The sequence below is a fragment of the Solanum tuberosum genome, unplaced genomic scaffold (assembly GCF_000226075.1).
Source record: "Solanum tuberosum cultivar DM 1-3 516 R44 unplaced genomic scaffold, SolTub_3.0 scf00060, whole genome shotgun sequence".
NCBI classification, from domain to species: Eukaryota; Viridiplantae; Streptophyta; class Magnoliopsida; order Solanales; family Solanaceae; genus Solanum; species Solanum tuberosum.
The window spans coordinates 295,009-307,568 of NW_006238985.1; the positions used below are offsets into that span (position 1 = coordinate 295,009).

The window sequence follows — 12,560 nt, forward strand, 5'->3', positions numbered from 1 at the left end:
CCATGGTAAGAGCTTTTTCTAATTTTTATTTCTAACTAATACAATTAGATAAAGAAGCAGTTTATATCCAAAGTTATACTATCATTCCCAAGGGAGTAGCTTCTATATATAAAAATCCTTATTTGTTTATCTAAATTCAAAGATTCTAACTACTTGCCTTTGTTTTTACAAGTCACAATCAAACTATGAATAGACTAGATAGTTACCTATGAGGAAGGCAAAGAAAAAAAAAGTAGTACTAATAAAATAAATTTAGACAAAGAAAACAAAATGGCAATTCCAAAATTATCACAAACCCTAAGGTTTAATTCACATGTTTTCATATACACAAATACACTATATATTGCATAGTACCATTAAACCATCCAAGTAAGTTTACCAAATTACAATTTTTTTTTGTCCATCTTGTAACATCAACCCCCGCACCCCCACCCCCACGCACCCACCCATAAAAAAAAACATCTCTCCTCTCTTTCTTTAATTACCAGAAATCAGGGAGAATTTTCTGGTTCTTGTCTTTCTCTTCTTCTAAACAGCAAATCCTAAGTTTTGTTAGTTTCTAAAACCTCAAGATATATAAGAAATAGATAAGCCTCATCAATCTATATTTAGCCTTTTGCTTTCATTATTATTTATTCTTTCAATGTCAAACTCAAACCTCTCTTCTGGGAATAGTAGTGAAGAAGCAGATGAAACTCCTAATGTGTTGTCAAGTACAAGTGATGGATCTAGTGCTCATCAAGAACAAACTCTTCCTAATAATAAGAAAAGAAGAAAATTACCTGGAAATCCTGGTAAATTTAATTCCTTAATTGTGCTAGCTGTAGTTTTAATTTACTATACATTTTCCTATTTTTCATCCATAGTAGTTTCAAGATTATGATGGTTCGATCTAATTACTCCTCATGTCTCAATTTATATAACGTGCTTTCTCTTTTAGTTTGTTCCAAATTAAAAAGTATCTTTTATGAGGATTCTATCTCATTTTGTTCTTGTTTAAACTTTGTTCACAGACAAATACCTGTCACATAAATTAAAATGAAAAGACAATAATAGATTGTCAGATTAATTTTGGGTCACAAATTAGCTAATCATACAGTACCTTGGATCACTCTACCTTACAAAGATAAAGATAAGGTTACACAACCTTTCTCATATTCTATTTATCAAATTATACTGAATATGTTATTATGATAAAGATAAAATTACACAACTTCCCTATATTTTATTTATCAAATTATACTGAACATATTGTTATTGTTATAAATTATCTAGTCATACAGTACTTGGGTCATGCTCTAATGTATAAATATATGGCCGGCAAGAAAATTCAATTTTTGTTTGACGACAAATATTCATGCAGAAAAGAATTTGGATTTTACCCATTTTGTTTTCTTTAATACTTTTTTTAGTGGTATACTAATTGTGTAAAGAATTAATTAATTAATTAATTAAAACGAGATTGGAAAGTGATAAGTATGTGTAGGTAGTTGAAGGTTTGAATACTTCAATTATTGGTTCAATAATTGGAGTAAACTGTTGCATGCTGCGTAGATATGTTGGCATATTTATATTACTTCTTTTCTTTTTGTTTTTTTAACTGTTTCATGAAAGGAACTTTACATATGTTTCATGTGCATGCATGGATATTAATAATACTCCCTCCGTCCCTTTTTAGTTGTCCACTTTAGAAATGACACACAGATTAAGGCAACAATGATTAGCATAGTGAAGTTACAATTTTACCCTTATGACAACTTTTCACTTCAAAATTACAACCACTTATTTGAATTCAAGTGAAATAAATTGGAGGGAAACAACATACACTTTTACAATTTTCAAGAAGTGTAAATAAGGGTATAATAGGAAAAAATTTGTTGTCCTTTCTTGATTTGTCAAAATGGACAACTAAATAGGGACAACCAAAAAAGGAAATATGGACAAGTAAATAGGGACGGAGGGAGTATTAATTATATGTATCATGTCTGCATTTTCTCTTCAATTCAATTTTTTATATTATAAAGTTATTTTCTTATTGTTGTTATTATCCAAAAAAAAATAAAAAATCGTTCATACACGGAAGTCATCCTTTTATTTTACAACTATATTTTCCTAATGTTACTTAATTCATATATAAAGCATTTTACCAAATACTTAAAAAAAATGGGCACAAGGAATATAAATTCCTAATGTTACAACTATATACTCCTAATGTTACATCATTTAAAATTAATGTTATGTTGTTTGATTTGCATAGAGGGATGAGTAGAATTTGAGCGAGTCAAAATAAATTGAATTAATAAATAGGTATGAGTTATTGATCCGCCCTAAAATTACATGGGCTTAAATAAATTGGACTGAAATGAACTAAAGAATGGACCGTAACTCAATCCATTTTACAATTTTATTGCTTTTTAAAATTGTTTTTTAGTACCTAATATTTTTTAGGGAAAATTGTATATAATAGCAAACTATTAATTCAAATTAAATGCTATAAATATAGTTTGATTTAATTGTACCTCATAGCAAATTGTTGCTATTTCACCTCTCTCGTGGTGAATCTCGCTCGCCACTCTCATTCTCTCCCTCGCCTCTCTCGTTTTTTATATAAACGCAAGTGTATAAAGTGCGTTTGTGTTTGTATAAAGCGAGAGAAAATTGTATATATACATATATTTTTGTTCCCCTCTCTCCCCTCTCCCAGATCTCGCTCGCCACTCTCCCAGATCTCGCTCTCTCACTCGCCTCTCTCACTTTATACAAAAACGCAAATGTATAAAATGCGTGAAAATTGTATATATACATATATTTTCGTTCCCCTCTCTCCCCTCTCCCAGATCTCGCTCGCCACTCTCCCAGATCTCGCTCTCTCACTCGCCTCTCTCACTTTATACAATTGATCTTTTTGTATATGTATACCAAAGCGGATTATACAACTGCTTTCTTTTGTATATGTATAGCGAAATATACATATTTATGTTTGCTATGGAGCGCAATTATGCAAACTTTGCTATAACATACAAATATGAATTTTGTGTTTGTTATATGTGAAAGTTGCTCTATTTTTTTTTTTATTATTATTATTATGGCTATGTACATAACATATCAAATAAAAAAAAATTGAAAATACTTTGACAAGATTATTTTTCATGGGCCATAGTGGGTCAATAATGAACAAAGTTGGACGGATTATGTTTTCATTAGCTAATTTTTCATATTTGATTCTATTTACTAAAGCCATCATCATATATTGATAAAGCCTGACATGTGCAGATCCTAGTGCTGAAGTTATTGCGTTATCCCCAAAAACTCTAATGGCAACAAACAGGTTCATCTGTGAAGTATGCAATAAAGGCTTCCAAAGGGAACAAAATCTTCAACTACACAGGAGAGGACACAATTTACCATGGAAACTAAAGCAAAAAACAAGCAATGAGATTAAAAAACGCGTTTATATTTGCCCAGAAAGTTCGTGTATTCACCATAATCCTGCTCGTGCTCTTGGAGATCTTACGGGGATTAAGAAACATTTTTCTCGTAAACATGGTGAAAAAAAATGGAAATGTGAAAAGTGCTCTAAAAAATATGCAGTGCAATCTGACTGGAAAGCCCATTCGAAAACTTGTGGCACAAAGGAGTATAAATGTGACTGTGGTACCATCTTCTCCAGGTTAATACTAATAATTTACTTACTGAATTCACCTGATCATCTTATCTAAAAATTTAAATTGTCAATGTATAAATTGATTTACTTAATTTTTGTTGAATTATCTGACTATTAAAGAGAGTAGGCTATGATGTTGAATTATGTGACTATTGAAAAGTATAGAAAAGATGTACGACCCTTATATAATATCATGCATGTCAACATTACTTTAATTTTAAGTGTCATCGACACTAAAGTAACTACTTCTTTTACAAAGGAAGACTTCGATATTTGTACTTTTAACATTACTACTATTTTCTTTGGTCATAACTGCAAATAATTGACATCTTAAATATTAAACCTATAGTAGACTAATTAATCTTATTAAGGCCGTCCAAAATTAATTTTTAATTTCTAGTTTGGTCACTACATGTTATTGACTATTTTATTATGCAGGAGGGATAGCTTTGTGACTCATAGAGCCTTTTGTGATGCTCTAGCTGAAGAAAACAACAAAGTAAACCAAGTTTTAGCCACTGGCACTGCAGGCAGCACCCAATTAGCCCCTGAACTTATTTCAACTACTCACATGTTGAACTTGCCACAAATCAGAAATTCAAACATGAAAATTCCTTCAATACCCTTAAACATGGCAGGAAGCATGTTTTCCTCTTCTTCTGGATTTAATCAGCTAGGCACAAATTCGTCGAATATGTCATCAGCAACAGCATTGTTACAACAAGCAGCTCAAATGGGTGCAACAGTGAGCAATAACATGAACTCTACTCTGTTTAATGGAGTTCAAATTCCAATTCAAAGTGATCATGATCATGATCAAAATCAAACACAATTTGGCAGCATATTGCAGGGATTTGGTGGATCTATGTTACAAAATAGCGGCGATGATCATCATAAGTCTTCAAGAGTATTGCAGAATGAGCACGGCTGGTATAATAGTCATAATAATAGTAATACTGGTTTGTTTAATGAAAAACAGGGGATATTGAATAAGGAAGCTGGCCATAGTAATGAGGAGAGCTTGACTCTTGATTTTCTTGGGATAGGAGGAATGAGACAAAGGAATTTACATGAAATGCATCAGCAGCAACAAGAAATGAGTTTCGAACAGCAAGAAGTTAGTCACCAAAGTATTCAAGGAGTGAACTCCATATGGGATGATTGAAAGAATTACTGAATTCTGAAAACAGAAAGCAGAGGCGGAATTACAATTTGAAGTTTATAGACTTGGGATTCAATTTTTTTTTTCATTATTGAACTCTAAATTAATAATTTGTACATATTCAGTGAATTTCTTAATGAAAATATAAAATTTGGACTAAAGTTACTAGTTCGGATATACACTTTGAAAGAAATTAGCAGCATTTGATCAGAGGCGTATCCAAGGAGGGGTCACCGGGTTCACGTGAACCCATGCTCCCCTCCCGAGATCATATATAGTAGTGTTATATTTTTTGAAATATAGATGTGTGAACCTATATTCGAAGTATCATATAATGCGATGATGACTGGGTGCACCTCTCTACATGAGGTTAGAAATTTGAATTTTATATTCATCTTGTTTAATTTTTCTTTGTAAAATTAGATAACACCTCTCTAAATGGTTATTGGTAACACTTTTGACATTTTAATTAGTTTTGGACCTATAATATTAATTTTAACGGTTTTCAGTAATAATAACCTAAATGTCCAACCGATCAAAATTTATATTTTAGATCAACCTTTTTGTAATAATGCACCCATCATCCCGAAATCCTGAATACGCCTCTGCATTTGATAGACATTAATTGTGTGGTATCTTATTTGCAACTTGCAAGACATAAGTCTGAAAAAAGTTCTGTAGGAATAAGACATATGTCTTAAGGCATAGTTTGTAAATGAACTTATGTTTTTATCGCCTTGCATTAGTTCGGTATGAATTAAGTTATATCGTGATTAATGGCAGAATCAAGATCTTCAAGGGATTCAAAAGATGAAGAAGTAAACACATGAACTAGCCAAAGAAGGTTCAACAACTACTATACATACATAAAAATATATTACCATGTATAAATAATGTAATTTTCCACCAAAAAAGTTCAGATGACCCCCTTAGCCCCAATTTGGCTCCGCCCTTTGGCCGTGAATTATGAACTTCTTAAGGCATAACATTTTGAAATTAAACTTATGTCTCTATCATTATAAGTTCCGTATGAACTAAGGTATAGCTTGTGGGTTATACCTGAACTTATGCTGCTAACACCATATAGTTCAATAGGAATTATAAAGCATGATTTGTATTATATTATGATACACAAATATAAACTTTTGTCTAACAATTTTTTTCCCAAACTCAAGGATATTAATTGGATCTTAGAAATGGATAGTTGAGTGGGTAATTTTATTTTTAGGTAAATAAATTAAAATCGAATGAATGCCTAGGATGATGCCACGTGTCCCTCCGTTTGGGGTGAGGGGTATACACAGCCTAAAAAATTGACGGCAAGGGTATATACATACGTAAAGTATAACGAAGGGTATATACATACTATTTACGATAGTTCGGATATATTTGTCCTTTTTCCCTTTATATATTCAATAAAATAAAAGTAAATAAAAAAAACAATTTATCTGATCAGCTCGATTGATTTTTCAGTTTAGGTGCAGGTTTTCTACGAACCGCATCCCAACCATCAGGGTAGCGTATAACTCACGAACCAAAAGGTACCACACTAAAGCGCTGTCGATAAAAGTCTGCCCCATTTCCAATTTAAATCAACCCTTTAATCTTCTGATATATAAACGGTAAACCAAAAAAATAAAATAAAAATTAGAACCATTACTCCAAATCTTCACTTTCTTGTACAATTCATTGATCAAGATCTGAAATTGTGATCTGAAGAAAACGCACAAAAGTTTCAGAGTGAGTGAGAGAAGTGAAATGGCGATGGCGAGGGTAAGCTCTGGCCTCGCGTATCCGGAGCGATTCTATGCAGCGGCATCTTATGCTGGGTTTGATGGATCTTCCGACTCCTCTACAAAAGGTGTCAGCTCCAAATTCTCAAACGACGCTGCTCTTCTACTATATGCCCTCTATCAGCAGGTTCTCAACATTTTCTGTCGGTTTCATTTACTTCTTATGTTCTACGCATTCATGATTTCATTTATGTACTTTGAGTTCTTCAAATGGCTTGATCTAGTGCTGCATTATGCGAATTATACTTGTGATTTTCATTTGTAATGTTATGAACGTTTGATTTGTTGCTAATTCAATTGGAAAGCGTGTTTGGAATATTGTTTTGGTTGAAATTCATGTAGATCTAGAGGGTTCATGTTAAAATCACATCAAACATAGGCATTGAATGCATGCATGTTAAGATAAAGAAGACTGTCTAGGAGTTAAGGTTGTCAAAACCGTGAAAATTGGAAGGTTGAGTTGAATGGTTGTGTTGTTTATACTAATTAGTGGAATGTGAAAACTCTAGCTTGTTTTGTAAGGTGTAATTTTTGTTTGACGTTCGAATTGCAGGCAACTGTAGGACCTTGTAAGATTCCTAAGCCTAGAAGTTGGAGTCCGGTAGAACAAAGTAAATGGACAAGGTTTGTTTTTCTTTCTTTTTTTTCTCTATGATTTGCATATGGCCTGATAATGTTATTCTAGGATAAGAATAGATGCTTGTTGTTCTTTATCTCTTTGTAGAACCTGTAGTTTGATTCTATAATTAAACTCGAGAAGATGGTTCTTGGGTGACCTTGTCAGTGAAGAAACAAAAACTGATTAGACAGTTTATTCTCTGCAATTTGTCTCTGCTAATCAATAAATTGTTACCATTAGTGTATTTTAAAGGATCTGTCCAAAGACTTAAATAATATATTAGAGAGAGAGAGAGAGATGTATTAATTAAATTTATATAGTTACCAGTGCAAAAAAGGGGAAATGTGTTGAACCCCCTTCTTCTATATGTGGACCCTATTGCTGAAGTACTTATGAGTTGCATCGGTTACCGTCAGTCATGGCTGATTAACACGTTCAGATGACTAAAATTCAGTGCTAATGGGGCTTGACGATTTGAATGATCTAATTATTGACTGAACCATTGTTGGTCAAACTGATGAGATAAATGGAAATTAACTGCTGAAATGAGAATGAAACCAATGAAGGTAATGATTTAGTGAAAATCGTGAATAAATGACAAGGACCATGCGGCTTTTAAGCAAAAAGAGAAAAGTGAAGCCCATGCTTCCTCGAGGTGAGCCACACAATTTACTAGATTTACACTTCGGGGTTGCCCAGTGGTTTGGGCTTGAGACTTCTATGTTGGAGGTCTCAAGTTTGAAACCCCTTGCCAGCGAAAACAAGGAGTTTGCCTTCTGGGTCGAGCTCGTCGCACCGGGCTTGCCTAGTGCGGATTACCTCTCCTATGTGGTTTGCGAGCTCTTGCATAGGAGCGGGAGTTTTATCCTGTGCGCACCCAAAGGGTAGCGGCAGCGGGTTTCCCTTGTTATAATTTTTTTTTTTTACCAAATTTACAAAAATTATGACATGAATTTTCTTGACTGCTACTAAAAGCACTAATTTAAGCATCAAGTACGTACTGTTGACGATATTAATATGACAATATTTAAATTAAAGGTAGGCATAACAAGTATTGGAAAGAGGTGATTAGACACGACATGTACACCTTCAGCTTACCAAGTACATGGCTCTAGATAGGAGGATATGGAAGTCGAGGATTAGGATAGAAAGTTGGTAGGTAGTCGAGTGTCGTCTAGTTTTCCTTTTCAGTATTGTTATTATTACTCTCCACTGTCATTTATATATTTTTTTATTACTTGTTGTTTACTTTGATTCGGTTACCATATTATCTATTGTAGTCACTGTTCCCTTCTCCTTTATTTTTAGCACAACTTCCTTACTATTGTATTTCCTTTCCATACTTGTTTTTGATATGCTTTACTTGAGCTGAGGGTCCATCGGAAACAACCTGTCTACCTTCACAATGTAGGGAAAAGGCTGCGTACACAACATCCCCACCCCCTCCCATAACCCATTTGTGGGATTACACTGGGTTTTCTGTTGTTGTTAAAATCAAAATCAATTTTTGACTTTCAATTAATTAACCAAGGAAAACAAGAAAAAGAAGTAGACGAAGGAACAAGAAAAAGGAAGAAAAGAACTTCCTCAAAAAAAAAAAAAAAAAAAGAGGAAGAAAAGAAATAGAAGTTGTAGAAAAACACTCGGTGATTTCTTTTCATCTGTTTGGTGGACAAAGTTACTTGGTACCTGTGCTGGTGGTAGATAGCAGGTATGGCGTGGAATTGATCGAGGTACCTGCAATCAAACCTGGGACAACAATTATTAAAAAAAAGAAGATGCAACAAACTCAAGAAGAAAAAGAAGAATACAATGAAAACAAAGAGAACGCTTAAACATTACCTGTACTCAAATAGCCTTTTTATTTCCTCCTTTTTTTCATCTTTTAAGGCTATTGCATGTTACTTATTTCTTCTGTTGGATTAGCTAGTTAGCTAGAAGTTTTGAGTGATAATGTATGTCCCACCTTTGATTGGTTGATCTCTCATTCCTTCTCTTCTTTATTTGATCTTCTGTTTTACATATGATGTTAGAGGTCAGTGCAGATCAGTTCTTTCCTATCTTACTATACTAAGTATTCCCATATCAGTGATGTGGCTTGAGCTGTGTACTAAAAGTTTTTGGTATTTGTGAAGCTGGAATGGGCTTGGAAATATGGCTTCCACAGAGGCAATGCGTCTTTTTGTGAAAATATTGGAGGTTTGTGTAGAGCTAATTCTTCCCAACTCTCGATAATTTAGGAGTATGAATTAAACACGTTAACATGTTTTGGTAGGAGGAAGATCCAGGATGGTATTCAAGGGCTTCAAACTTTGTTTCGGAGCCTGCAGTACAGGGTGAAAAGAATGTGAGTGTATATTAGTTTATACGATTAGCTTCTTCAACCATTTCTGTTTTCTTGTTGTTTCGTGCATCTGGACCTTCTTTTATTTGATGTCCCCAATTTCTTCTTTGTGCAGAATGAGACGATAGCAGAGACAGTTACTGAAAATGGAAATGTTCTTCCTGAGATAAAAACTATTCCTGCTGAAAATGGAATCTTGTCAGAACCTCAGGATAAAGATGTTGTATCAGAAGGCTCCGGTGCAGTTGGTGTGTATGACCAATGGGTTTCACCTCCTATATCTGGTCCACAGCCAAAATCTCGATATGAGGTAGTATTTGTTTTGCATTCTTTGGTTTTAAATTTAATTTTAATTCTCTTAAGCTCCCTTCCTCAAATTCTTCATCTCCTTTCACAGCATGGGGCAGCCGTTATTGATGATAAGATGTATATATTTGGGGGGAACCACAATGGACGCTACCTCAGTGATCTCCAGGTGGGTAAACTGTCTGCCCAAGGTGGTCTTTGATATCTCTAGGAGATCATTGATGATTTCTTGATCATCAGTTATCAAGTTTTTATCATGGATCAGCAGATTTTCTATATTCTGGCTATACCTTTTGGTGGTTGTGCTTGTAGCTTGTTGTTAGTCTTAAAACTGTAGATGTTTGCGTTTTTATATCTTATTCTATTCTGTGATTCCGTCTTTCCTGATAAAAACTAGCTTTTCTTCTTTGGTAGCTGGGTACTTAAATTCTCTAATAAGGTTTGAGGGTCATTGCAGGCTTTGGATTTGAGAAGTTGGACATGGTCGAAAGTAGAAGTTAAAACATCTGGTGAGGCGCCTGTAGCTCCCATTGCTGGTCACTCCCTGGTTAGTACATATATTGGTTTAATCCAATGGTGGTCACACTCATTTATGCTCTGTATTTGCGCAAGGATTCAGCTCATTTAAGTTTGAAATTTCTCTTAGCTCATCAAGTTGATTTCTCCCTCTCTCTCTCTTTTTGCTTTTCCTTTTTTATTTGGGGTTTCCTTTTTGTGTTTCATAGATACCATGGGGAGGAAATAAGCTCATTTCAATTGGTGGACATACAAAAGATCCTTCTGAAACTATGCAAGGTTCGTTCATTTTGTTTAAGATTGGTTTCATTTGCTTTGACATTGTACAAGAGCAGTGTATGCCATGATTTTTAGAGGCAAGTTATATATTAGCAGCCTAAAAATTGATCTGAAGTCTGATCCTACCGGGAAGACATGCTAATTTGTCAGTTGGCAATATTCACTGTAATTGTGTGCATTCTCTTTTCTTGGCGTACGAGAGCGAACTTACTGCGGAAAGGAAGCAATTTTTTGTGCTTATACTTTGCTAATTTAGGTCGCATATTTGAGTTTCTCATTACCCCGCAAACTACTTCCTCTGAGTTCTTTGCTGGACCTCTGAGAGAAAATTGCTCCTCCCTCTCTCCATCCTTTTCTTTTTTTTTTTTTTTTTGGAATGATGCGCTTGGTAAATCAGTTTTGTGATGCAAGATGCACCCCCCTAAGCCCCTCCTTTTTGTTTAACTTGTAGGCAGTGGAAAATGTCTTATGTAATTTTATATCGAAATTGTCTCTGTGACTCTGTAAAAGTTTCTTATACTTAGATGGTCTAGAAGCACAGCAGCTAACTTTTTTCTGATAAAGGTAACGCGATTCATTTATCACATAACACAGAGGTACTTAATATACAAAAAACACAGCAAAGCTGCTACATTCTCAGAGCCTCAACAAACTCCAAGTACTGAGAAATGTTATCTACCATGCCTCTCCTATACCAAAAGAATAAATTCTGAAGACATCTATTTCTTACAAAAGACATGACTTTTTTGGTTTCCAAAACATCTCTTATTCCTTTCTAACTAGATTATCCAAAAGATGCAAACAGGGACAGTATGCCAGAGTATCTTAAGTTTTTACTGACTTTCCGAATCTAACCTACCAACAAGCCTCTCACATTTTATGGCATCACCCAGTTTATGCCACTGGTTAGAAGTACCACAGCTAACTATTCCTCAACTAGTTGTCATCTGCTATATGAAGCCTCTGTATCTGTTCTGCTGATCTGTTCGAGCCCATTTCATTCCAATACTCACTAATTGGGAGTTCTTTAAGACGAGATTTTCTGTAACCAGGTTCTAACGTAAGCGTAACATCCACCAAGTCTTTTCCAACTAGTTGGTTTCGCCTATATGGATTATTTGCTTCATCATTTTCTGCTTTTGGTGCATGGATCCTTAGAAATTGTACGTCTTTTGAGACAACTTTTCTCCCTGGGAGTTTAGGTGTATGTCATTTCATGTTACCACTTTCTATGATCATAGTTTTGCAACTATTGGCTGGTGCATTTGGAAGTCTACATCTGACATGACAGATTCTCTAAGACAGCTTCTCTTATTTTATCTGCTACGTGCAGACTTTGCATCCTCAGTCATATGTGATTAATTTTAATTTTGTATGGCTTCATGTCCATATTAGCATGCACATTTTTACGAGAGCCCTGAAAAGGTGCAACATTCATTTTGCTGTAGCATTGCTTTCACACAGTTGTCCTGCGGAACTTGCTTTCCACTTTGGTATCTTCCTATCACATAGCACTCGTAGCACTTCTCCATTTATTCTATTTGGTAGCATGTTAGTTGACATTAATGGTGTGTTTGGTATGAAGGAAAACATTTTCCGGAAAATGTTTTCCAATTTTCTCATGTTTGGTTGGGGTAAAAATGTTTTGGAAAATGTTTTCCAAATCAACTCATTTTCCTCAAATTTAAGGAAAATGACTTCCCTTCAAAAATTAAGGAAAACATTTTTCAAAACTCTCCTCCAACTTCAAATTACAATTTTTTTTTGTTGAAAAAAAAAACTTAAACCTTTTTTTTTAAACAATATTTTCAACTTCAATTTTTAATTTTTTTACCCCACCCTCACCCCCTACCCCTACCCCTACCAGCCCCCATCCC

General features: G+C 34.4%; 2 protein-coding genes across 2 annotated transcripts in view; both read left to right on the forward strand.

The window, feature by feature from the left end:
* Positions 1-443: 443 nt before the first annotated feature.
* LOC102595741 (protein indeterminate-domain 12-like) lies at positions 444-5,005 on the forward strand. Its single transcript, XM_006344578.2, has 3 exons — positions 444-794; positions 3,274-3,670; positions 4,103-5,005. The coding sequence occupies exons 1-3, from the start codon at positions 644-646 to the stop codon at positions 4,827-4,829; spliced, it is 1,275 nt and encodes a 424-aa protein (XP_006344640.1). The 5' UTR covers positions 444-643; the 3' UTR covers positions 4,830-5,005.
* Positions 5,006-6,430: 1,425 nt separating this feature from the next.
* The window catches only part of LOC102596081 (acyl-CoA-binding domain-containing protein 4), a 13,666-nt gene continuing 7,536 nt past the window's right edge, over positions 6,431-12,560 (forward strand). The window contains exons 1-8 of the mRNA XM_006344579.2: positions 6,431-6,746; positions 7,173-7,243; positions 9,374-9,437; positions 9,514-9,585; positions 9,698-9,892; positions 9,980-10,057; positions 10,346-10,435; positions 10,614-10,683. Coding sequence (XP_006344641.1) covers positions 6,585-6,746; positions 7,173-7,243; positions 9,374-9,437; positions 9,514-9,585; positions 9,698-9,892; positions 9,980-10,057; positions 10,346-10,435; positions 10,614-10,683 — 802 coding nt within the window. The 5' untranslated portion in view covers positions 6,431-6,584. The remainder of the gene's footprint in view (positions 6,747-7,172; positions 7,244-9,373; positions 9,438-9,513; positions 9,586-9,697; positions 9,893-9,979; positions 10,058-10,345; positions 10,436-10,613; positions 10,684-12,560) is intronic.

Bases quoted from the DNA above. Each gene is read 5' to 3' on its own strand.
- LOC102595741 (XM_006344578.2), top strand. From the start codon at position 644: ATGTCAAACTCAAACCTCTCTTCTGGGAATAGTAGTGAAGAAGCAGAT. The intron at 795-3,273 runs GTAAATTTAATT...TGACATGTGCAG, and splicing joins AAAATTACCTGGAAATCCTG to ATCCTAGTGCTGAAGTTATT. The intron at 3,671-4,102 runs GTTAATACTAAT...TTTATTATGCAG, and splicing joins TGTGGTACCATCTTCTCCAG to GAGGGATAGCTTTGTGACTC.